General features: G+C 37.1%; 1 protein-coding gene and 1 non-coding gene across 2 annotated transcripts; both read right to left on the bottom strand.

Annotated features, from left to right (window-relative positions):
- Positions 1–7,514: 7,514 nt before the first annotated feature.
- LOC116261364 (polygalacturonase 1 beta-like protein 3) lies at positions 7,515–9,839 on the bottom strand. The gene is made up of 2 exons (XM_031640091.2): positions 9,682–9,839; positions 7,515–9,569 (listed from the first exon to the last, which is right to left on the bottom strand). Exons 1-2 carry the CDS (start codon positions 9,724–9,726, stop codon positions 7,773–7,775), a joined length of 1,842 nt encoding a protein of 613 aa, XP_031495951.1. The 5' UTR covers positions 9,727–9,839; the 3' UTR covers positions 7,515–7,772.
- A 12,828-nt stretch (positions 9,840–22,667) lies between these two features.
- On the bottom strand, positions 22,668–22,772 carry LOC116261607 (U6 spliceosomal RNA). Its single transcript, XR_004174312.1, has one exon. It is a non-coding gene; the product is annotated as a U6 spliceosomal RNA (small nuclear RNA).
- Positions 22,773–27,204: the final 4,432 nt, after the last annotated feature.

Raw genomic sequence — 27,204 nt, 5'->3', positions numbered from 1 at the left:
TGTTTTGAATATTATTGAAAAAACACTTAACTTTTTCATGATAAATGCAACAAAGGTCAATTAGTTGTCTCTATCAAATTTGATCTCACGTCGGTGACCAAAACTTACAAGGTAAAAATATGAAGTCGTTGATATTGTATGAGCTATGAAGGAAAAATCTCCTCCATAGCGATGGCAAAGAGATGATATTTGTGTAAGGAGGGCATCACAACTTCATTGGTTGCAAAGTGGCATGATGTATGTGGCATAGAAGTGGCAGCATTTTGGCCATTGAAGGATCTGTTGGCTTGATTTAAGCAAGGAAGGGGAAGTTTGGCATAGAGTGAGGCTCAAATTGTAGTGGCTGCACAAATGTAGGATACTGCGCTTTCATGTGGTAATGTTTTGAATCTGGTGGTAATGAAGTCAGCCTGCACGAAACCGAATGTCGGATTGCTTTGCGCGATCCAATCAAATTATATGAAGAGACCCGTCAAGAAACTTCAAAGGTCTTGCATGGAAGGAGGAAGAGAAGATTCTAGTTGATCTTTTGACAGTGAACTCCGAGCGAGAGGTTTATCTTTGTTCTCTTTTGGCTGTAGACAATAGTGTCTTGCTCTCTTGTTTTGAGACTTTATCTGATCCATCGCATCCCGCCTTCATTTATATATAATCTATTTCTTGGCAATAAATGGTCGGAAGCCTATCTCCTAGATGATTTCATTGGAACAATCCGTGAAAGGATGACAGGGCAAGTTATTATATGAAGTTGTAAAGTTGAAAAAAAAAGGAACAAAATAAGAACATGAAGACTGATAATCAATATGAAGACGGTAGCTTACCACAAAGAATAAACAAAGATTCGGTCTCATGTTGCAAGGCCAACATAAGATCAGACCCCATGCCAATTGTCATGATCTCAATTGAGATCCCATCAGGAAACAGTATCGAAGGATGACCACTGCTTCTTAGATTGCCTTTGGTTTAAAATCCGATCAATGTTCATTATTTGTCTCTCCTATAGATCGAACTATTTGTCACAATCTCTCCTGCAACCAGTAATGGAGCCACATGTTAACCTGCCAATATCTGCTGCGGATTTACATATTCGGGATCCAACACGGGTACAAATATACAATACTGCCTTGACTTCAATTTCTGGCTGTGCCACTGCCTGCAACTCGGCTTCACAAAGATGATCAATGGATCCAACTGGTACGTCTCTAGAAAGGAGCTGGAGATTTCTTTGGCTGGAGAACAAGAAGTAAAAACTTTGGCTGGCTCGCTACACCATTATTGTACTACAAGACGAAGGAAAAGCAAATAGTATTCCGATGCATTCTGTCCCTCTGTAAAAGGGAGAAGGACGAGACGCCTGAGACGACAACCATTTGATCAGAGGTCAAGCTGAGCATCATGGCATCCCTCAGAAGCCCACAGTTCGAATCAAATTTCAATGTCGGCCATTAAAATCATAGGCATTCACGTAAGAAGTCAGAAATTATGAACCAGCGTACCACGCATTGATGGCAAATAGTAACAGAATCAGAAACAAGTGATTTTCGATACAACTTGTGTGGATGGTAAATCAAGTTTATCTCAAGTTTGATTGGCATCTCAAGATTTTTGACGCACCCAAAATGGTAGCATCATATCCGCCATTTATTTTTCTTTCATAAAAAGAGACGGGACCGTTTATAAAGAAGTGTTAGGGGTAGGTGACAAGAGGTGATCGTCGATTATGCCTCAGACCACTTGAAAATATGTTTAATGTTCTTGCTAATGTATTTGCAATGAGCAATATAAATTATTTTATGAACATTTTGATTTTTTGCACTGCAAATTTGGTTATGTATATATATGATGACTCTTGCTATGTAGAGCTACCCAACCATGTAGCCAAACTGATCTACATGTAGATGGATATTTGATATAAAAACAAGGAGAAAAAGATGTGAACTCATAGTAGATCACAAATATGTCCATCATGTTTTCCTTTTTGTTTTTTTTCTTGACGGTCTATCATGTTAAATAAAGTGACTCTAAAAAGCCAGAGTCACCATTCAATTTTCTTTTATATATATATATATATATATATATATATATATATATATATATATATATATATATATATATATATATATATATATAGATAGAGAGAGAGAGAGAGAGAGAGAGAGAGATGGGTAACTCTTGTGATTTTAGAGTCATCTACCTCACTTTAAGGGTCATTTGATTCATTGTGATAAGTGATAGAGAAGAAGAAGAAGAAGAACAAAATGATGGACATAATAGCTCATACTTTTTTTTTTCTTTGCTTTTCTTTCAACGTCTATCATGATAGCCCAAATAACCTTCATGAGTGAGCTGAGGGACAGTCTAATTTTCTTATATACATATATGATTTCACTGTTGCCATATGCTGGATGGTTAAAATAAATAAAAAATTTATACTAAAAATCAATCACTAAATTGGTATTAGTCATGATTTATGACAACAATTTACAGTGGTTTTAGCACTGATTTATAGACATAACTAATTTATAAATTGTATATATAGCTGGATCCCAACAGAAAGAACATTTGATGGATAGAGTTAGGTAAGAAAAGAACACTTCAATGGGTTGTATTTATCACAAAAGGTGCTGCTAGGCTGTGTGGAGATCCTTCTCTGATGACGCCGGTGCCTTATCTCCTCCATTAACGCTCAATCTCCACTCATTTGTTTTCTCACGTTCTGCAGGTGCCATGAATGCTCTCTCTAATATGAAAAAGCAACAAAGGAAGGAAGAAGGAGAGTGGAAAATAACTTTATCGGACGATGAACATTCGGCACAATAATTATCGCACTCATTCTGCCTCTTCTGGCTCAAGTAAGTTGTACAACTTCTGTTGGCCTTTTTCCCTTCTCCTTTTCTTCAGAACCAGTGGCCTTTTGCCTTTTGACCGTTTACTGAGAAGCTTCTTCGTAAATTCTGGCAAAATCTTTTATGTATATTTGGATATCTGCATCATAATATGTTAAGAACTTTTGAACATAGACATTGGATGTCGGTTGTGAGAAAATTTATTTGTACTTATTTTTTTATTTGATTGGATATTTATTTAAAACTAAAACTGAATCCAGTAAGTTATCGTTTCTTAAAAGTGAATTTGATCCGATTTCTTAATGGAATATTCAAATTCTTTTCATGTCTGGCTTATTTAAAGCAATTTAATCAGCTATCCAGACTGAAATTGGTCCATTAACATAATACCTGTGGCATCTATTTTAAAACAAAAATGCTTACAATACAATAAAAAAAATGGCAACTGCGAAGAAAAATTGGGAAGAGCCGAATCATATTTTTGAAAATTTAAAGGTGATATAAGTGTTCTTTTTTAAAATAAATCCTAGCTAGGTGTATCAAATGTAGCAACATCAATTCTGGTGTGTCATTTAATAAATTGGATGGTATGGGCTTCCTATAAGATGGGCATAAAGTTTTTGCTTGACCATGGATGCGGATAAATATTTTTTCTACTCATATTTTTAAAGAAATCCAAATAGAAAACTACATGTGTAAGCAAATTTCATGATTACTTACTTTTGGTCGATTTTTTTTTTGAGTGTTTTTGTTACTTTAATGACAATGGGTTTCATTTTTAAAAGAACTATTACATAAAAAAATATTTTTTTTTTCAAAGAAATAAAAAAAACACAAAAGAAAGTGGGTGGGCCAATATTGTCCCAATAAAATACAGCTATTCATAATAATGACTCCTAATAATTAAAGTTACAAAGTAAGGTTTTTTCCTGTGATTATGAAAAGAAAAGTCTCGCAGGAAAAGCTTAAATCACGTGCTCTTGAGGTAAAAAGGATTGGTAAATCATTGCAATTCAGTAGCCAACTTCGGTTTTAAGTGTGTCGCTTTTCATTTTCTTTAATTGTTTTAAAGAGTTTTCTTATTTAAATATATTATTATTCATTTATTTTTTCAATATAAACCATCTAATATTTTTTATATTTTTTTGCTGAGTTCATCTGAATCGTCCAATTGGCCAAATTGGCAGCAAATTGAAAACCGATTCAATGCATATGTTTCAAAAAATCGGGTAAATTCATGAAATACTTTTTAAATATCTAACAAATCTAAGAAATTTTTGGATTAGATGGAGGAGAGAGTAACAATATGCTACTGTTCCTAAACAACCTTTAAAAAAACTTTCTCAACCGAGTTTATAGATTACGCAGTTCTGTCGTCATGTGACGTGAGCAGGAACTGTGTCTCCTCCATTTTTCTTGTGGGTCCAAAGTCTTGATTCGGCAGTGGAAGCAGGTACGAGATGATGAATATGGCATCAGATTCGATCGTCGATCATGTGAGAAGCCATAATTGTTTTGCATGTTAAGGAAGAAACACATTGATTCGAAATTTTAAATCCGGCCCACTGTCTGCGGACCAACTTAAGCTAAAGTAATCGTTCATTGCGAATCTCCCTTGCTCTCTTATGTAATTGAATTTTGAAACTTGATATATATCCATTTAAGAATGAATGACTTTTTAACACAGACTCGTAAAAACTCTGGATTCCTGGTGAACTGCAGTTTAATAATCCACCACCTCAAAGAGAGGTCCGAAGGCCACCCCCATATTCTCTCTTCATCTCCAGCTTGGTGCTGTCGGGGTTTTTGGATAGGCGATTGTTCGCCTTCAACTCGACCGAACACAACGAGAGCTCGGCTTGTGAACGAGTTCGAGCCGAGTCATTTGCTTAACGAGTCGAACTCAAGTTCATTGAGTTGACTCATTCAAATAATCGAGTTGAGTTCGAGTTCAGCACGTAACTGGTGAGTCGAGCTCGAGCCTTAATCGAGTTTGTTGAGCCTTAATAAGGTTGATATATTCAAACGATTTTATGCGTTTATCGAGTCTTAATCGAGTTCGAGTTCAACACATTATGATAAATATCAATTTTATTCAAACGAGTCTGTCGAGCCTTAACCGAGTCGAGTTCGAGCTCAATATGTAACGATGAATATCAATTCTATTCAAACGAATTTATTAAGCCTTAATTGAATCGAACTGAGCTCAACACGTAACTATTGAGTCGAGTTCAAGCTAACTGAACTCAGACTCAACTCAACTCGTGTTCACCCCTAAACAGAGCGCCATCTATATGTCGTTAGCTCAACACGTAACTTTTGGACGTCGAATTCTTTACTCCCTTTAATTTTAAGGAAAACCCATATCGAACATAAAACACCATATAAAATAACTCTACTACCCGAAAAAAATGTTGTGGAAAATTAGGCTTGCTCGTAGACAAGTAGTTTCATTTTAGAAAACTCATTTGTTTTTCTCTTTTTTTTCTCTCTCTCTTTCTCTTATCTTTAGAAAGTGTTTTGACTTTCTTGAAATAATAGATTAAATTCTATATTTGCAATTTAATCTCGACAGTCTAATCTATTTAAAATCAATAGCGTACATTATTACCAACAAAGGCTTTCATATAAAGATTATGTACAAAACCATATATTAGATTCAAGGTTTGAGTTATTTGATCAAAATTTGGCCTTCTAGATGTGATTAGCATCAACTTATTTTATTTAAAAGGCATTTAAGACTTTAGACAATAACTTAGCTTTCATATTTATAACTTAATCTCCATAATCTTATTTCATTAGAATCGACCGTTAAATGATTTCTATCAAGTCTGTATATATATATATATATAGACTTATATGTGACTTTTTCACTGATTTGACTAGCTTATGGTCATTTAGCAGTGTCGGTCACAGAAGCCACTACGACGGTATACCATCTGAAATCATACTGAAAGTCAAATGCATCTTTGAGATGGAGAGGTTAATGGCAAACACTGTGAGGCTGAATTAAGGGGCAAAAGCTTCAAAGTGATCAGATCCACGATGCATTATTTCTGTGAAACAGAGCACGCGGCACCTGAGCAGAAGACAAGTTTTTCTCTTGGAGAAAAGGAGAGTACAGATCTGAATGCGGGTACGGTGGGTGGGATCCGCAGGAATTCATAATTCATGGAGCAATAAGTCTGGGAAATTAAGCGATTGATTCGTAGTTTCCCCTCCTACGGAGCACAATCAACTTGTTTCCAGTGGTGATGGGTAGCAGAAGAAGAAGGATTCATCTGCTATGTATCAATCTGTCGTGGGGAGGAGGATCAGATTATCTGTCAAATCACATTTTGACAGAGATCTGCAATTTCACTTTCCTTCTCTTTTCTTCATATAGTTTTCTAATAATCTTTTCAATCCATCAGATATATATGCAGAAGTTGTCCATATATTGAATACGCACAAACAATACATGTAAAGTAAAATACTATGTTACTGGAAGCTGATGTGACTTCTGTCCAGAAAATAATAATTTTTTGAAATCTAACACAACACATAAAAGAGAGAGGATGGTGTCCATAATTAGGTTTGTCGTGCCTTTGTGTGAATCAGTCCAAAACACAGTAATTTTATATAATCCAATCGTGAGGATAAGGTCAACATATGCATTTTTTTCCTCAAAAAAGCTTTTCTTTTTTATACATTGAATTGATGTGATTCAAAACTTGTTATTTTTTTAAATAAACTATATAGATAACATTCATCAAACTATTTTAATCGCATGATTATTTAATTAAATAGTTTTAATATGGTGTACATAACAAAACAAACTTGGGTATTACGCCCCTCTCTTTCTCTCAGCGCAACAATAGGGTCTTAAGGGGTACATTCTTTTCGTTGGAGTCTGTAGCTCGTCTTGTGCAGGGGATATACATTTTGTCATTCGGCTACGATGTCGTCCTTCGTCTGCAGTTGGGTGATTGTGCCGCTCCGTCTCTTCATTCTCTCTCCACTCCACTTATTTTGTTTTACTGTACATTATATTGTATATTTTGTTTTTTTGCTTATGTTTTGGGTTTGTTAGTGTAACGGTTGTTCCAAAATTTTAGTATTGATTTTCATTTTTTCAGCAATCTCTCCCTCTTAAATATACGAGGAATGGGTTCAATGAGTCTTATTATCAATTGGAACGTGAACCGGAGTCCAAACTCTTCGAGTCGGGCATGCCCGGTTTTCACATCATGGCGGCTCGGGTTTGATCCGGTTCGTACCCAACTTTTAGGAGCAACAGGAATCGGATCGACGTGTTTGGCGCCGGTAGTTTCGCTGGTTGCCTCACCAATTGCATGCTTTAATTTCCTTCGCCCAGCACCAGCCACGCTTAGAGAGAGAAATCTAGAAGCAGAGATTCATACTTTAAAATATTCACAAAAAAAAATGAAAAAAAAAGAGAGTATGTCTGTCAGATTCATTTTATTTATTATGTTAGATGTGTATAGAGCGGATTTGTCAATCAAGCCGATGATCAAGCATATCTTTCTTAAATTTTGCCTAAGATAAGTTCAATTTTAAGTACTCTAGCCGTTCCCTTATCAAAATAAAATGGGCTGATACAAATGTTTAATTAAGTTAAGAACACATTCCCATAACGAAAGAACACCCAAAGAAAAGCCGAAATCATGAACACAACAAGTCTTCGTTATTACTTGAAGAGATCGAAAACAAGAGAGACACCACCACCATCATCTTCTTCTTCCACAAACTTTCCTCTTCATTTCCCTTCAATCTTCGTCAACCAGAGCCATGCACACACAGAGAGAGAGAGAGAGAGAGAGAGTCCGAGTTAAGACTCTAGATGGATCGGATACAGAATCAAGATCTCACCTTTTTAGATGGTACAACATCCAATCCCTATCTCATCTGATGTTCTAGAACCGCTCAGCTAGACCTTACCCAGACCATGTCGTTCTCAAAGATCCAGTGACAGACCTCAATCTCTCCGGGTTTGGATCCCAAAGCCAAGAACGCTCCATGACTCGGCCCCCATGCGCTGGTGTCCAGGTGACAGACGGCGACGCCATGGTTGATCTTCTTCTTGCTATCGACGTCGAGAATGTCGGCCTCGTAGGCTCTGACCACCGGGACGGAGTGGCAGTAGTACACCATGTAAGGGAAGAGGCTCTGGTGGCACGACACCGTTCTGGTGATCCTCCCGCCGTCCAGCCCCTTCACCTCTCCGATCTCCACGTTCTTCCCGGACCCCGCCGTCGAATCCGTCGACCTCAGCTCCACCTTCTTCCCCAGCATCGACGTCGCGAAGTCGATCATGTCTTCTATGGAGGTCACACACCTCTTTGACTCTCCCTTGCTCGGCTTTCTCTCGCACTCCGCCAGCGTCTTCTGGATCGCTTTCGCCATGGCCGAGTCGTCCCCTGCTTCGAACAGCTGCTTCAGCTCCCCGAGTTTCGAGCTCGAGAATGGCAGCTTTTCGGAGACCGACCGCGGCAAGAACGACCTCGGTGGCATCCGGTCGCGGATGTCCGGCATCGGCATCACGGTTCCGGTTTTCAGCATCTTCTCCCTGAAGAATTTCCCGGGCGCGACTGCCCATTTGTTGGTGGTGGTCTTCGCAGGGGTGGCGGAGGTCGGAGTGGTGTAGCTGGCGAAGGAAACGGATTTCTTGTCGGCGTAGTCCCCAAACGAGTTGTTGACTCCGTAGATCTTGAACCCGATCTGGGCACCAGTGGCGCCCTGGCCGTAGCCCTTGAATCTGTCGGTGCCCACGTTCGCCGACTGGCCGTAGTTGGCGAAGTCGAGCTTCGGAGAGACGCCGTGCTTGCCGTAGGAGGTGAAGGAGTCGTCGCCTACGTTGGCGTCGTCCCTGTATGAGGCGAACGAGTCGACGCCGCCGTTGCCGCCTTCGCCGTAGTTCCGGAAGCCGTTCTCCGGCACGTTTCCGTTGTGGCCGTAGCTGGTGAAGGAGTCGTTGGCGCGGGTGCCGCTCTCACCGTAATTGTTGAATGTCGAGCCAATGACGTTGCTGGACTCGCCGTAGCTCGAGAAGGTGGTGGGAACGCCAGTACCTCTCCGGCCGTAGCTTCTGAACGACTGGTCGCCGGCGTTCGCCTGGTCAGAGTAGGTCTGGAAGTCACGGTTCCTGCCCACGCCGTCTGATTCGTAAGTCCTGAACTGGATGTTCGGAACGTTGATGTTGTCCGCGTAGTGGGCGAACTGACCGGCGCCGCCGGAGGCGCCAATGCCGTAGCTAGAGAATTCACCGTCGCCGACATTGACGTTGGGAAGGTACGCGGTGAACGTATCGCCGTGGCCAACGGAGCTGCGGCTGTAGCGCGTGAACGTATCGGCGACGACGTTGTCGTTTTGGGAGTAGTTCTTGAAGTTATCAGCGCCTCCCACCGCGTCGGACCGGTAGTTGCTGAAGTTTTGGCCGGAGTAGACAGCGAAGTCGACGTTATCGCTGTGCTTCTCGAGGGAAGCGGCAGGGTTGGGGAGGCAGAAGAGGCGGGCGGCGTCGCAGAAAGAGCGGAGGTGGGTGGGCAGCGTGTTCTGCTCCACGTATCTCCGGAGTAGGGCCGAGTTCAGGGCGTCGAGCGGGGACGCCTTGTCCAGCAGGAAGGCCGGAATTTTCGCCGGGCCAGCCACCTGCTGGCTCCAGTACCTCTGCACAGATGCCTTCGGAGAGAAGGGATTGATCTCCTTTCCGAATACAGTCGCCTGCAAACGAAGAAAACGAAAACGACTTACAATGAATGACGAACAAATGATCAGAAGAAGAAAGAGAAGCATGATCGGAAGAAGAAAAAGAGACGAATTTGAGAGCACCCACCACGAGCAATGGAAGCACCAGCGACCAAATGGCAAACGCCGCCATGGCTGCTCCTCTCTCTCTCTCTCTCTCTCCCTCAAGAGTAGATGGACTACCGATGCAGGGTCGAGGAAAGCGGCTTAATATAGAGGACGGTTTGCTTTTACTTTTGCTTTTGTTTTCTTAGCTTCAATTCATCTTCTTTTTTAATCGCTTTTCATTTCATCGTTTTAGATGAACTGAAAGTTTTGGAATCTAAATCGGAGTGCGTAGATAGATACTTCTAGTCAGTTGTGTTTGATGAGTAGGAATTTTTTTTTTTAAACGGTGAACCGAAAACAAAAACTGAATTTTTTTTCTTTGATTTATCTATCAAGAATTTTTTGCCACCTTTTAATTTTTTTTTATTTTGGTACTATCTTGTTTTTTTTCTACAAACAGCTTTGGTTCTTCTTTTAAAAATCTTCAACCGCAACCACTGCACAATATGGAAAATCTTTTCCCCTTTTGAACCCACCAAACACCCTAACAGTGGCGCATGTGCATAAACAAAAGCCACATTGAAGCATGTTCACAAACAGCTTTGGTTCTTTGAACGTCTCCACTTTTGATTGATCTGTTGTTGTCATCGGTTTCTCTCCTTCTTTAGTTAAAAAATAATTAAAACAATATAAAATTGTTAAAAAAACATTAAAAAAAAAAACTCGATTCTAAGCACTGCATTGGCATCAGCGATGAAAGGAAACACTCATCTTCAAAACCATACCGATCCATTATCGGTTTGACAATGGGCCGATACGAATCGTTCAAGCCGATACGGTACAATGGTGAGTGATGACTGCCGCTTTTAATTCCTTATCTTTTATCCGCTTTTGCTTTTTGAAAGCAAAACGTGCATCAACAGGCCGCAAATCACGTGGGAACTTTAGTCAGCCCTTTCCTTGTAGTTGAGATCCAGTAAAAACTTTTATGTACAAAATCCAGGTAGAAACCTCTTCTTTAAAATCTCAGTGCTTCAAGTTGCTTCCCTTTGAATAAAACCCACCTCTAACTTTTGTTTATGGCAATTAACTTTGTTTTTTCTCAAGGGTTTTGGCGTAGCTGGTTGCGTCTTTAGTTCAATTCTTATAGGAATCAACTCGCCAAACCTTTTTGGCGTAGCTGGTTGCGTCTTTAGTTCAATTCTTATAGGAATCAACTCGCCAAACTTTCTTGGCGTAGCTGGTTGCGTCTTTAGTCCAATTCTTATAGGAATCAACTCGCCAAACCTTGCTGGCGTCATGCTTTGTCGATACAAACTGTCACATCCTTCCAGAACACTATGCCTTATCGTTTCCATGAAAGTTTATCTGGAAACCAGAGATACGTGGGCACGTCTGGGCAATTGCCTACACAGTTCAATATATTCTTCTATTTTCTTATTGGCTGATTTTTTTTTTTTTTGCATATTTATATATAAAACACTTTAAATACATGGTGAGTGCTATTCAGCCAAACTCAGCCACTACTCGAAATGCTACAAAATCCCTGCTTACTTCTTGGATTCTAGTGATTCAAGGATCAATTAATTTTATACTAACAAGCTTTGCAAATCAAATCCGATGCAATTGGTTTCTCATGAAACCACATGCATTTTCAAACCCTGCCATTAAAAAACTTTAAGGTCTATTTAGTAAATGGAACAATATGTAATCTACATGAATATATCCTAAAAATTGGGGCACACTTATGAAAAATTTAAAACAGTAATTTTTGAATATTTAGGACAGATTGATGAAACATATACAGCTCATTCCATTTAGGTGGCAGGTTCCCGTTTTGATTTTTCGTGGCATCAACTCTCTATATTGCAAACCGAGAGTCACTGATGTGCAAACTGAAGCGCGGCGAGGGTGGCACCTAACGCACTGAAACTAGGCTTTGTACCCAAGGGAGATAAGGAGATGATAGAGGCTCTCGTCTTCTGCTAGGCAAAGGGAAGCCCCGCTCACCCGAAAGATAACCAGTCTTAAGGATTGCTATGTTAGTTTACCTCATATCAGAGTTGTTAGACCTCCCTCACTCCCTCCGTCTCATATTTGAGGTTTTAATTATCTAACATAGATCTACAACCCACTTTTCTCTAAATAGGAATCCACAATGCTTTGTAATCAGCATTAATTTGAAATCCGAAGCTATCAAATACACCCTTAATTGAAAGTCATCTCCATTGCCAAAAAGTACGTCCACTTCCCCTTCATAAGAACGAACAGCCACCGCTCGAATTGAGTATTCCCACTGTAAATTGAGGGACCCATCGCTTTTAAAGACATGGTTGAATTTGATAGCAAAATTGGCACAAATGAGTTATGGTAGAGATTCAAAATTTAAATTTAATTCCAAACTCAGATTTAAATAATACATATCCAATTCAAGTACAAGTGTTAATGTAGACTTGAATCTTTTACTAGATTCGAGTAAACCGATTCCAAATCAGATTGGTAACCAAATACAAGTGTTAAATTAATGGCGGGGTTGCAGATATTGGTTGAGTCTTTCCTCTCGGCTTACTGTTAACTAATGCTCCAAAACTGTTCTAGCACTATCGAAAAGTTTGTGTTGTCACTGTCTAAGGTCTGCAGACCTAATTGAGAAGAAGGAGAAGTTTTCCCTGGTAATTCTACTAGCAGCTACCATCAAGATTTGAGTACTTGATAACGACCTTATTTCCAATATTATATATCTTAAAAATCAACCACAGAGAGAATTTTTTTTCCTCCACCCATGCGCAGGAAGAAGGATGGAGCGAAACTCAGTATTATCCAGATAAATTTGATAAGAATGGAAATTGGTATCCCACTTTTTCCAGCTTTCACTGATGGAGCTCATCATGATCAGTCGAAAAGGACTCTACAAAACCTAAGTTGAAAAGAGAGTGACAAGAAACGTGATTTCGTATACTCTATAGTAACAATATATATATATATATATATATATATATATATATATATATATATATATATATATATATATATATATGAGAGAATGGGAGAGAGAGTGAGTGTTTGAGTGGCTCTTAAGCTCAACTGGACTCAAGACAAGACATGAGAGTTTGATGCACACAAGCCAAAAGAAGTACACAGTTGATTCTGCTGCTCAATGATAGCATCTCTCTCTCTCTCTCTCTCTCTCTCTCTCTCTCTCTAAATCAGTGCATATGTAATGTAGGCCATTCTTTTGCTTCTACTATGCTTAATGACAGCACAGATGGCAGATGAATCCACCATGAACAAGTTTGCACGGATCAACTGGCTTCCTTCGACACGAAGGAAAAACAAAGAACTACAGGCAATTTGATCTTTTTAAAATTACCATCAAACGATCACCGACTTCAAGTTAAGGTGATGCCTTCCAAAAGATTCATGATGATGACGATGATCATGATGAATGTAAGACGTGTATGTTGAAGCGTTGAGATCAATGATCCACTGTGCCCAATGGGAGACCACTCTATGCGTAGCCTGCAAGTGACTCATCCTCAGTTTTGGACCTTTGTCTTCCATCTCCTAACATTCATTACTTTGTTGTACCATGTCTTATTAGAGAGTAATCATCGCGCTAATAGTGTGTATATATATATATATATATATATATATATATATATATATATATATATATATATATATATATATATATATATATATATATAGAGAGAGAGAGAGAAAGTGAATAGTGACTTTGCTATCCAAAGCCACCCTGCTCATTTAAAAGGGCCGTCTAATCATGATGATCAATTGTTGATAGAGAAACAAGGAAAAAAAAAGGTTGTGAACTGATATTATATGACAAAAAACCTATCATCTTTTTTTCTTTGTTTTTCTCTCAACAGTCCTTCACAGTGGTGTTTGAAGGTAAATGCATGATAGGATGGAGCATCCAACAATGGCCCCTGCGAAATCCAAGTTACACACAGACACACCCTCCACCTAGCTAGCTGAGTTAGGTTAAGGACTTTCAATCACACTGGGTTTGGGTCAATATCTCCAAGCCCTTTGCGGCGAAGCCTACAAGGCCAAAATGGGTGAAGAATTTCCTAGTGGACAACGAAAAAGTACTCATGGTGTGTCTAACTTGCATCTCCTGGTTTTAGCAGGCCTTGTACTTCAAACAGATTGGTTGGTTCTCCTTATTATTTAGAAGGAAATAAGCAAACGAAACATTTTTTCTAACCCTAGCTTGGCATCAAGAGAGATCTACAGAAAAGTATAAAGTTTAATTGGAAGATAACTTACAATAGCAAGTCTGGGTATGCCGCTAAATCACAACTGGATCAGCAGATCTTGTTTACATGCATTAGGAACCGACAACCTTATCACAAGGGCTTTCGATCGTTCTCTCACCATTCTTTTGGTGATCAAGCTCAGTCACAAAGTTTAAACTTGGCCGAGTTTGGCGGACATTTTGCTTAGGTCCATATTTAGGTTTTTGGTGTGTATTGTTTCATTGGATCCATTTGGATACAACTTTTTCGAGAGGTCATTTGAACATAATAACAATATGTTGCTGTTTCATGTATCTGTCTAAAAAGTTGGGGTAAATTCAATTTTTGGGACAAATACATGGAACAATACTCATAGGACCCTTAGCAACAGTAATAGAAACATCACTGTTCTAAGTGTCTATCCTAAAAATTAAGGCAGGTTCATGGAAAACCATAAAAATTGTACCATGAATCTTCTTCGAAGCACTCTCACAAAAGCACAAGGTGATTATGCATGATGTTTTTGCATATAAAAATTAGAATGCTATATATCATCATACACACACATGGCTTTTGAGGACCATCATGTTCTTGAAATGTGTATTCTAAAAACAAGGTATTCCAAGAAGGCAATGCCTCCTAAGTGTGTGTTACTAACACAATATTCAATGAATCTGTTACAAAGATTGAGACGCAGATTGATAGAACAGTGCTTCATGAATCTGCTCCAATTTTTGTACCAAGTTCATCAAACACCGTGCTAATATTTCTGTTGCCAAACACCCCCTAAGACACTACAATTCTTGATAAAATTAAGGACGCCTAGGGTTGAACCTATCATCCTCAGAGCAAAAGTTTTGTGTGTACTTTCAGTTTCAGGTCCAAAGGGCGCCAATACTCAGCAGGTGCTACCGCTCATGGTTCTGGGAAATTGCTTTGCCAATGACTGCGACCCTTTCGTTTTTTGCAAATTGGCATAAATTTCTAACAATTATATATATATAAACCAACAAAAGATAGCGCCAAATCTAGCAAGTTCTGCACATGTTGGCATCAATGACTTGGATAATGATGTTAAGTAAATTGGCGCATTGGTTGGATATGACAAAAATAAAGATTTAGAGGAAAGGAATGGGAGATTGCCTCCATGTTCAGGATGGCAAATTTGTCTGAAACAGCCAAATAGATGGATCATTAGCAGAAAGGTTTGTACAAACGGATGCCATTAAGATCTTGTGTATCAATTAAGCAAGTTGGATAGCTAAATATAATGAAGATCAAGTCAGAATAGAAAAATGGCTAAAATTACATTTACTTTTGTCCCAATTAAGAAAAAATCCCTGTACCCTTTTAGAACTTTGCGTAAAATATGAACAAGCATCTGCTAAAGTTTATAAACTATGCCATTAATCCTGACACGCCAAGAAGTTCTTGAAGAAAAAGCAGCAGCTTGAAACTGCACTTGGAATCTTTACTTTCCAGTAGGCTTTGTTCCCACAATGAAGATCACCTGGGTATTGAGTTCTTGGCCTCTTCTTGAAAGTTCCGAGTTCAAAGCCTTGGTAGATGGGCTGAGCTCATGACATGTGGCCAGTCTATCGGGTCAATTTCAAGAGCATATCATGACAACTAGCTGCCACAGCCAAGTGACAGAAGTGTCATATTCCTTTTACCAAATATATTTGTTGGGTTCATAGAAACAAAACAAGTTTTTGACTGTTTCTTCCAACTTTTGGTTCTTTCTTTGCAAAGAAACTTCATCTTAGCTCTCTCTCTCTCTCTATGTGTTACACACATTCCATGTGAATGTGAATGTACACGAAGAAAAGGGTTTGGCAACTTTCAACATTTTGAAAGTAAGTAGCTGGAAGAATTATTTTTTTGGCATATATATGTGTGTGTGTGTGAAATTGGTAAAAACCAGACACTTATGTCCGGGATAGAAACCAGACATTTTGATTTTTGAAATGTTCTTTAGCAATCTAACCTTATTGATATGATGTTAAAATGTGTTGATGCAAAACATATTCTAAGTTGATCATTTGTTAGACTTGAATGGTGTTCTTATAATAAGCAAAAAGGAATGGTCCCCATGACATGATAATAAAAGAAATCAACATTTTTCATTGAAACAATTTGAATCAAAGCAAGTTTTATATCAAATAGTTTTTATAAACATACTAAGACATTTATATTTTATCTAAAATAGTCTTTTGACAAAAAAATCAATGCATGAATTTGGTTTTTATCCCTGACCTAAGTGCCTCGTTTTTACCAATTTCTCTCTCTCTCTCTCTATAACTTGGTTACCAAAGATAAATGGCAACTTATACTTGACTTTGGGGATAGCTTTTTACTTTTCCTCACCCCTAACTTCAAAGGCTTTTTGTTTTATATTGACTAACATACAATGAAGAGGAAGCACACACTCTCTCTCTCTCTCTCTTCGTTTGCTAAGAATAGACAGTTCAATCACATTCTTAACTTATGTTACGTGCACATGAAATATTCCTTCGATCGTCCGGTGCAAGGAAATATTCCTTCATACTTCATACTAAATTCATAAGAAATGTTTGAGTTGTCTAAAAAAAGTAGTAATTGGAAAGGAGTCTGTCCTTTAATTCAATGGGAAAATGATGTGATGACTAAGGAATAGCTCATAGAGCTCACCACAGTATTGGTACATAAAAATGCATATGCAACATGTCAACATTTGACATAGTTCCATTATGGGGATCCAATGTAATCCTCAATAATAGGGGTGTAAGCGGGTTGGATTCAATGCCACAAAGCTGGTTCAGATCACTTGGGTCGAACCGTTTGAATGACATTGTCTGAAACCAGATCCGGATTACCAACTAGTCCAAACTCAGCCTTTTGCCCCTATATGGATCCGGGTCCTGATCATGTTCAGATTTGGAATCGAACGCAGAACTTTTTATCTTGTTATCCAGAGGGATCAACTAAACTTACTCAGTTTCTGTCAAACACTTGTCCTGAATCTGAACCACTTTCTTAAGCAACGTTTGGATTGTGAAGGAAAACAGACGTGGGAAACACAAGGAAATGATTGGGAACAGAGGGTGTCTAGATAAGGATTAGAGAAAGAAAATGATTAGACGAAACTGTGTTTGGATAGGAAAGAAAACTAAGGAGAGAAAGATTCAGGAAAAAAAATGACAAAGACAAAATTTTATTTGGGTAGAGGAGCTGCCGTGCTGCGCGACCTCTCCCTTTAGGTGCGGATTCAAAAGTTTTTCATGTGAGGACCGAACTAAAGTTTTTAGATTTTGACATAGGCCGAAATATCATTTTTCAAAATTTTTATGAAAGACAATAAAATTTTCTAAAATTTACAAGTAATTTAAAAAAAAAATTGAGAAGGGACCAGAGCCCATGCAGGTCCCCCTTTGGGTCCACCCCTGTCCCCTTTCCTTCAAGCTCGGGCAAGCTGCTGGCAATGGTAGAAGAGGAGCAAGGCATTAAAGAACTTAAAAATGTAAGGGCTGTCCACATAAAAGGCCCTGGTTTGATGTATGGCCTTTCTCTCTCTCTCTTTCTCTTTCTATATATATATATATATATGATAAAGGTCTACTTAAGAGCAACCTGATAGTATAAAATTTTTTGAAAAATAAAATGGAAAAATGAAAATACACCAAAAGGGCACCACTAGATAAAAACTTTGCTTGTCGATGCTTCCTTGTTGAGGACCACATTTGGCTGGCAATCTATTACTCTTTGCTTTCACTGCTGGTGCACCCATTTCTACGTAATGACATACTGGGCCTCATGCGTTTTAAAACTGGGGGACCAGAGAAAAGAAGGAAATCGGCTGAGATCGCCATTGAAAGCGATTGCTTCAGTTCGGGACGAGCTGGTGGCACATTTTTCTCGCGCCGATCGGGTGTAGGATCAGGTTATAAAGGAGATCTAACTTCTCCGCCGTTCATTTTGAAGACCGATAAGAATCTATACATTATTCAACATGATATCATATTCTAATCCATCTATAATAACGCTCCTGATTTTTTTTTTTGGTTCAAGTGTGCAGGCATTTTTTTGGCAGGTTTTAACATGAAAAATGTAAAATTTGTAATAAAATATTTAATGAATAAATAGTCAATCTGAAGGTACATGACATAGAGTTTTATGGAGTTGAACTCGAGCTCGACTCACTCGTTGTACATTTCGAACCCGAACCCTGAAAGCAGATACCAGTATCGTTGTGACATAAATCTTTTATAATTAATAAATATTTTCAGTTTGTTTGTTTCCATTGGCAAGACGTTGGTATTGTTGTGAGATAAACTTATAATAATTAAGAAAATATTTTCAGTTCTGTTTGTTTGTGGCTTGAAAGAGAAAACTAAGATCCAAAAATGATTCCGTTTGGTGCACGTGCATGTCCACATAAACCAATGAGTTGGGATACAAGCACATGACTCAATACAGTCGCTACGATCTGGATCTGTATTAAATTTATTTCCTCTCTCTCTCTCTCCCTCCTTCTCTCTCCAAGTGGTAGGTAACAACCGGTCCGGGCTGGGTGGCGTGTTGTATACGCTTCCTTTTCTTCCCCTCCTCTCTCTCTCTCTCTCTCTCTAGAAAGATAAAGTCTAAGAAATGGCAATTGGGGAAATTGGTATATCTTGATCACGTACAAAATCAGGCCTCTTAAATCCTTGATAAAATTGACTTTAAACAAAATATAAACATTCTACTATATTAATAAATACTAATCCGACGTAAAATACATCTTAATTGAAGTTGTTTTTAAGAAAAGAACACTTATTTTTTCACCATTAAAAATTTGAATGTCGCAAGAGCTGTTCATATTTTGTTAATATATGAATATGTTGAACTCAAAAAAAGACTTACTGCAGGATTCTCGTCAAAACATTCTTAAGATCATACCTATACCGTTACACTATATAAAACAACCAATTTTGGACGATGCTGTTATATATATATGACCCTTAGTAATAAATTTTTAAATTCTACAATATAATTGACTCCCTTCCAAAGCGTTCTGCTATTCTTTTCTGCTTTTTGCTTAAATATGCCTCTAATTTTCGACCTCTCTCTTTCTCTCTCTCTCTCATGTATTATTAAAAAAACACGTTTAAAAAGTTTAAAACTGATCAACTGAATAAAACATGAAAAAATGCATTTTTTGAATGAAACATTGTTTCTCTATGAAAAAAACTGACGAAAAAACGTTTTTTATTCTCGTTTTTTCCTGCTTTTCGTGCCTTTTTCAGCTATTAGTTACCATATTGTTATTTTCACATTTTTTTGCATTCTACTTTTAAGATTTTTGGCCACCTTTCTTTTTCTCCCCAAATAATTAATTACTGTTTTGAAATTTGCTGAAAATTTTTCTTTTGTTTCTCGCCAAAAAACTACTTTGCCGTTTTCTACCCATATAAAGCTTCATTGTTTAAAACTCCCAAACAATATTTACCGCTATCATATATATATATATATATATATATATATGAACCAACCATTTACAGCCTCAGAGCTACTCCTCATTGATTGAGTATCAATCCATGACAGGTTGGTAGATCAGAATTCATGTTGTTGTGAGAGCAAATGCATGGCTATGTCTCATAGATTTGGCCATCTCCCTTTGGCGTACACGCCAGTTTTAGGTTCATTAATTTCCTGTGGCATGGTGAGCTAGTTGTATAGAGGGGAAGAGAGTAGATAGGGATCATCCCGTGTTGTCCTTTGGCTGGCGATCATCAAGAGGTGAGTGAAGAGTAGGAATCATGGATAATAAATTCCTGACTTCGAAAGACAACCACCAGGTTTCATGGCTGCTGCTGCTGAACAAACTTTCACTTTCTCATTTTGTTACACTTGAAGTATCTGCCATTAACTAGATTACGACTGCATCAGCCATTTCGTAAGAACTAGTGCATGGTTTGTTAAATTGCGATACATTTTATAAAGGGGAATTGAAATCGTCCGGCTGCCGGACATCTGATTAGCCGCCGTTTAAAACTGTGTGTAGTTAAAAAAAAAAACGAAAGACTGTTGCTAATGTCTTTTAGCAATGGTCTTTAGTGTTTTTTTTTTTTTTTTATCTATTTGGCAGCATTTGGCGGTTCTCTTATGTTAAAAAATTAGGAAAAGTCAAATACTTCCATATGCATGATTTGTTACTTATTAAAATTTAAAAAGTTGTTGCTAAAAAAACCATAAATCATCTCTTAAACCACTATAAACCATGGCTGATATCAATTTAATAAATGTTTTTTAACAACAAATTTTCGAATTTTACCCACTTTGCAACATCTGGCAAACGGCGATTGCATTGCTTTAAAAAAATCATATTTACTAAATCATAAAAACATGTGGTTCAAGTCCTGATTCCTGACAATTGGGCTGCTAAGAATGCCTTCTATCATTTTATGTGTGTGTGTGAGAGAGGGAGAGAGAGAGAGAGAGTAAAAAATGTCTTAAATCCGTCTCATTTCGAAATTTGTCTGGTCAGATCCTACAAATTAATTGTTAAATGATTGTATTTATGAAAAAAAATTGCAAGCGCAATCTGCATATCTGAAAACGTAGTAAACAGACCATTTATTTTCAAAAATTTCAAACCATAAAAAACATATCAAGTTTCTATATATTTATAGTTTTTGCATATAAGAAGCGCAATGTTTGGGTAAACTATAAGAATTAAACGTAAAAATGTATAAAATGAAACGACTGATCGGGCCAGTAATGATGAGACTGGCCGTGGAGTGGATCACACATATCCTTCGAGTATAAGTATATCGTGCACTCTAGTCGCGGTTTATAAACCTTTATCGCTGGTCCACAAGGTATCTTGATGATCTGTTCTCGCTTTCATGGTCTGTCCTTTTATATATTATCTTATACTAAAGTTAGATTCTTTTGGAGCATTGTTCTCTTACATATATCTTGTATATCAAAGTTGGCCTCTGTATGGAGAACTTGTTATTGAGAAAAATGACATCACCTTCAGTCATATGGAAGTCATACACAAAAAACCTATTTTATGTGGTTAATTGCAATTTCTTTTTACAATTTTTTCAAAGTTTGAGCCAAGTTCGCCAGATCAAGTTTGGCTAAAGTCTTAAAGAGGTTGGCTGATAGCAGAGACACTTTGTAAGTGCTCATAAATCTAACTAATCTTTAGGGTAGATTCCTAAGACACTTGCACTAGAGCGTTCCTGCCAAACAGCCACTTATTGACCTATTCAAAGCTCAGCACTTGAACCCGAGTTTACTCACTCAAGCTTGGCTCGATTGAGCCGGTTAATGAACCTATGCATTGAGAAAAACTTTCACTGATTTTAAAATAGGAAAAGCCATTTCTGCAAATCAGTATGAAGTACAACAATTTTATATGGTATTGTAAGGACAAGTAGTTTATTCTACCATCCTTAAGAGAGGCCACTGGACCATGTGCCCGCATCCCTGGGTTTTCACAGAGCATGCTTTGAGACATTTTACAATTCAGAAATAAAGCGCAATAAAACGTGACAGTGACCACTCTAAGACTCGAACTGTTTAACATAACATTACATATTTTAGATGACAAAGTCTACCGTAACCTAATTGATTCGAGCTAAATGAGCTCGAGCCCAACTAGTTACAAAAGAGAAACAAGTTCAACTTTTGATTTGGATTCTTCCCATTTATCAAAGGAATCAAGCTCGAGTAGCTCGACTAACTGTGTGCCTGGCTAAGTTTCTATGCTCAAGTGCGGTTTCTTGGGTAGTAAATTTAGTAACTGTTTGCACAGGGGCTCGAGGCAAGGAGGGCTGTTAGGAGTGATGGCCGCCCATGTGACTTTGAAAAAAAAGATGACGAATTATAATTTATAAAAAAAGAGTTATTTGACCGTTTTAAAAGTTTTGTAAAATATAGTTTGGCCCCCTTAAAAAAAAAAAAATTTCTGGTGCTCTGATGAATCAGACAATCGTGAAAGCCAGTCCATCAACAGATATAGTCAAATTTCATTTATTGTGGGGATCAAATAATAGTGTTGGTCCAGTAGAATGAATGGCCCACCAGAGCATTGAAGGCAATGAAGTTACCTCTGCAGCACTACTCCTCCATTATGGATCATCACTGTTTGTCCTCCAGCTGGGGAATGGGTCCCCAAATGTAAAGGACAAACATTAGTTGCACCCTAAAAAAAAAAATCTGATTCAATGTTGGAGAATCACCCTATGTGCAGTCTGATTCATTACCAACTAACCTGATTTCTTCTTGGCGTTGCCTTTTCAATATTCCTTTCAGATCAGAAACAGCTGTTAAACAAATAGAGCTACCAGTCAAAAAAAAAAAAGAGTGGTTCTGAAAAAACTTGTTAAGAAATATGATCTAAACTTGAAATTGTTTGAATTTACAAACTTTTAGGCAATGGGGATGCTGCACAAGAGTTTTTTTTTTTCAACTATATGAAGTGCCTTACAAGGGATATTGTTACTTCTTTAAGGGTGTGTTTGTTTCACCGCAGATCTTGGATCTGCAGTGATCTAAGAACCCTAGGATCTCAAATTCATGGAATTAAGGTTCTCCCCTCCTATCCAACCTTAACTCCATGGTTTTTAATATGGATTTAAGATCTACATTACTGAGATCCTCAGTTCTTGGGAAGCACATGCAACCTCAGATCTAAGTTCCGAGCAGAACTCCACCACCGCATAAATTATGATAATACCCTTGAAGACGAGGAATATGCAATAGGAAAGGAATCAAACTCCACCCTCTAACACTGAACAACTTGAAATCCATTTCTCTATTTGTGCATGGCATCCTTGTGCAGGGGCCATGCTCATGTTCTCTGCATCGTTCATATTTTATCAGATGTCACTGAAGGGACAAACTTGAAAGCATAAACATTTTTGTTAGTGCAAATTAAACTTGAAAAATTCATGCCCTTTAGTCGATCTGGCTAGTGGCTTGATCAAGGATTAGGATTATCTGCATGGGGCCAAGCTTAAGCTTAGCTCATCCGGATATGAGCCAAAGCTGCGATCGAGCTGGAATTTTGGGTATTCAATAACCAAACCAAGCATTAGCCATGGTTAGGTAGGCTTGCTTCCTAGCTCTACAGATCAGCCCCAATTAAATATTGATCAACCAAAGGCCTGAAGGACCGTACAGCACATACACACATTTAAAAACTTCTTGAAACTTGCAAGAAGTTAATTTTTTGCTTGTACTGGCCAAGAAATTTGTGCAGGTGCCTTCAATATTCAATCTTGGAAGTCACCAACTAACGTAAGAATCTTTGTCCAGTCATGTGGTCAAAATCTTGAATACTGCATTGTAGAGAAGTTAGAAATCACGACGGCCACTGACCATGCACTTAACTATTGTACTACGTGAATTCATTGACAGTGTGTTCATCATGGCGAGTTTGTTTACATTACTTAATAGAACTACCAACTCTTTCCAGCAATCGCTTGAGAAAGATATTGTCAATTCCCGATGTTAATCACATGCATGAGCAGTACTGCAGTTAGATACCAAAGGCATTTTAATTCTGCATTCTGCAACTAGTTGGTCTTACAGATCTCGAGAATCTTGATCTGAGGCAGATATCAACTATGAGTGCAGCTCCCAACGACATTGTGGTAGATATGCCTCTGCATGAGTAACATATTTTCTGAATTAGTCAACTGAGATAGGTTGGTAATTAGTAGCTACGAATGTTTGTACCAAGAAGCAAAAAACTTTAAGTATTTTATGTTAAGCTTGTTATTCGCCGTAAACAATAACCAACATAATCTCAAACAGACTAGTGCTGCGACCAAAGTCACAAACCACCAGCATAATTTTAACAACTCTTCTACTCGTAAGTCACAAGCAGATTGCCTTTAAAAACCTGTGAAATCTGCTCGGTAATAGTGACAAATTAGTACTGTCTCATGAACAAGTTCTAAAAATTGGATCAGATTCAAGAAACATTAGGTAAAAATGTTCTACGAATCTACCACCATTTAAGGTAGATGCTAACAACTAGCGACTGTAAGGATATCATGGATCATTTTTTTTATGTTTGCATATATTTTAGATTGTTTACACACAACTGCATATATTTTAGATGCAAATGCTTTCGCTGACCTCGGATTCATTCATATGGCCGGATTCACCAAAAACATTGTCACATGCAAAATGTTACCTTTTATAGATGTATATATAAGTGTAGCCAATCTCATTTTAGAAATACCTTTTTAACCCCCACTTTCTCTCTCTTCTCTTTTCACTAACTAACGAAAAATCTCAGTGGAAAACGTCAGTAAAACAGTGAAACGCATAGGTAAAAGTTAACCTCAATACCTGTCACTGTCAGTAAAAGGTTAACTTTTACCAACATTCTCTCGACAGCCGTTGGCAAAAGCTGAATTACAAGACATTCTCTGGCACGCGTTGTTGAATGTTGGTTTGCATCAACGTTCATATCTGAACGTCGGTGGAACACGATCTTCTTCGACATACACTTTCACCGACATCCGCCTTCCCACACATCAACGAATCCACTCTTGTTTGTAGCGTTTCTTTTTCTTTTTTTTCTTCGTAACCATTACTTGGGTTCAACCAATTTCATTTTGGAACTCATTTTCACCTTCATTTTTTTCTCTCCGACTTTCTTTTCTTATTTCTTTTTCTTCCATCTTCAAAACATCTGGCAGATGATAAGAAGGAAAAGAGAAGCCTCAAAAGCCAGTCTCAAACTGCGTTTAACCCATCTCTCTAGATCTGCTGAGGTTGAAATTTATTCTACGAGAAATTAAACGTCAACCATCTTTGCTTGTCAAATCCTTCCTATGCATTGGAAAAACATAGTTTTCCCGTCTCGTTTAGTGGTTTTAAGTGGTGAAGATCATGTTTATATGGTGAACTTTGCAGAAAAAATGCTCTTAAAGTCCTAGAGCACGAAAAAGATTAACCAGGCATCGTGCAGTGGATCAATTATTAATCTTTGGTGGAAATCTCTTTTACCGATTGCTCTCGGTAATCTATTACAACTTCTACCTGCCATCTGCACCAGAGTATATAGAGTTTTCAAAAATACGCTGTTAATGAAGCAATACCCACCCGAGATATATATATATATATATATATATATATACTTTTCTGATGAAGAAGCGCCTTCTCATGTCTAAACTAACTTTTTTGTCTCAGTTTGCTTGGCTCAACCAGTCAGTTCTTTGTAAGCAGCATTCATACATATAGAATATAGCGGATTTGCAAAATAAAACAATGGAAGTTCGAGACATGAACATTTCGTAAGTACCAAAATATTGGCGAGTCTCTAATTTTTCTGTCGAAATTTAAGTGACAATGTTCCAATAAATCTAACAAAAGAAATACTATCCTTTTCGAGCACATTTTAATCCGCGATGCTAGTACACATCAAGCAGTACGCAGCCAATTCTGATAACATTTGATAAGAGCCAGCAATGTTGAATTGTATATGAAATAAGACTTACCATTGATCTTTTAAAAGCCATAAAAATCTTATGTTAACGATTTTGTTGCTTTCGGAAATTGATTGTTGTTTAACTAACTTCATATATCATACACACAATTTTGTCAGGCAATTAAGGGTGAACAATGGCCGAGCAACTCAAGTTTGAGAAGACAACTAAACTTGTTTGTTTAGTTGAGTTGAGTTTGAGTTCACTGAACTTGACTCCTTGAGTTAACGTGGTTTTTATCTTAAAACCCCTAACAAGAATTTAGCGCAGCCGCTCATTTCTCTCAGGTTATTCACCCAAATATAAAAAACGACTACCCTCAAAAGAGCAATACCAAAAAAATTTACAAATTGAATTTCAAGAAAATAGAAATTAAAAAATCTAAGAAAAATTTTTAAAAAAGAGAATTTCACTTGAAGAAACTTATCAAATAAAGGGATAAATAATAACAAAGCATCAAAATTAAACAATTGAAGTCTATAGACAATATAACAAAATTTTGAAAATTAAATTTCGAAGAGGTTATATTTCTATAAAAAGGCCCAATATTTTATCCGAATTTGGAAGAATAGCAAAGCATTCTAACTTCAAATTCTTTGAAACCAAAACATAAACTGAAAATTGAAATTCATAAAAAAGTTCATTCCACATAAACTTTCAACCATAAACATGTAAGTTTTAAGTGTGAAACCTTAAACTAAAAAGCAGCATAAGAAAAACAACAACTTTGAAATTTTAGTGAAAATTTAAAAAAATTGCAAATTAAGCTTCAATGAAGACAAATTTCTATAAAAGTGTTGCAACTATCATATAAAATTAGTACGCATGGAACGATAAAACTCAAAGTGAAACACAGGCATATTAAAATTCAAATATAATAAAATAAAAGTTCAATATTCAGAATTCAAATTTAATATTTGAACATAAATTTAGAATCACAAGAATAGAAAATCATTCTAAAATCAAACTTTTTGAAATTTAAACTTAAACCAAAAACTAAAATTCATAAAAAGTTCCTTTAATATAAACTTTCAACCAAAATTATGAAAAAATTAAGCCAGAAAGCCACAATTAAAAATTTCACAAAAAAGTTCAATCAACAGAGACTTTCAACCATAAACATGAAAATTTTAAGTGAGAAAACCAAGATTAAAAGGTTGAACATAAAGAAAAGAACACAAAAATTGAAATTTTAGTGAATGAAATTAGGTAAATAGTTATACATGTAGTCTTTCAACTACGAAAAAATCTTGAGATTATACATTAAATAAAAACTCAAATTTAAAGGAGTTACTTAAAGTGAACCATCAATTAAGAACATGCCAATATCAAAAAGATGAAAATAGAAAATGAAAATTAAAAAGCTAAGACAAAAAAACTACAGTATGAAGACAAGACAAGTAACCAAAAATTGAATATTTCAAAAAGATCATATTTCTATAAAAAAAAAAGTTACAACTGCCTAGAAATAAGAACAATGAAAACGATAAAACTCCGAGTACAATTCAAGCATTAAACTTTAAAACTAATAAAAAATGCTCAATATTCAGAATTCAGATTAAATATTTGAACACAAATTTAAAATCAAATTTGGAAGAATAGTAAAGCCTACTAATTTCAAGTTCTTTGAAGCTTAAACTTAAACTAAAAATTAAAATTTACAAAAAAACTCTTTCAATCTAAACTTGCAATCAAAAACATAAAAATTTCAAATGGGGCGGCTAAATCTATAAAATTTATAAAAGAATTCATTCAACATGGACTTTCAACAACAAACATAAAGTTTAAGTGAAAAAACTAAAACTAAACAATTGAATATAAAAAAAG

Source organism: Nymphaea colorata, chromosome 9, assembly GCF_008831285.2.
Source record: "Nymphaea colorata isolate Beijing-Zhang1983 chromosome 9, ASM883128v2, whole genome shotgun sequence".
In the NCBI taxonomy this organism is placed as follows: Eukaryota; Viridiplantae; Streptophyta; class Magnoliopsida; order Nymphaeales; family Nymphaeaceae; genus Nymphaea; species Nymphaea colorata.
Note: the sequence above shows the minus strand (reverse complement) of the source record. Positions and strands in the feature narration are given on the sequence as shown.

Coding starts and splice junctions, on each gene's coding strand:
- LOC116261364 (XM_031640091.2), bottom strand. CDS start 9,726: ATGGCGGCGTTTGCCATTTGGTCGCTGGTGCTTCCATTGCTCGTG. Junction 9,570..9,681: donor TGGTGCTTCCATTGCTCGTG/GTGGGTGCTCTC, acceptor CTTCGTTTGCAG/GCGACTGTATTCGGAAAGGA.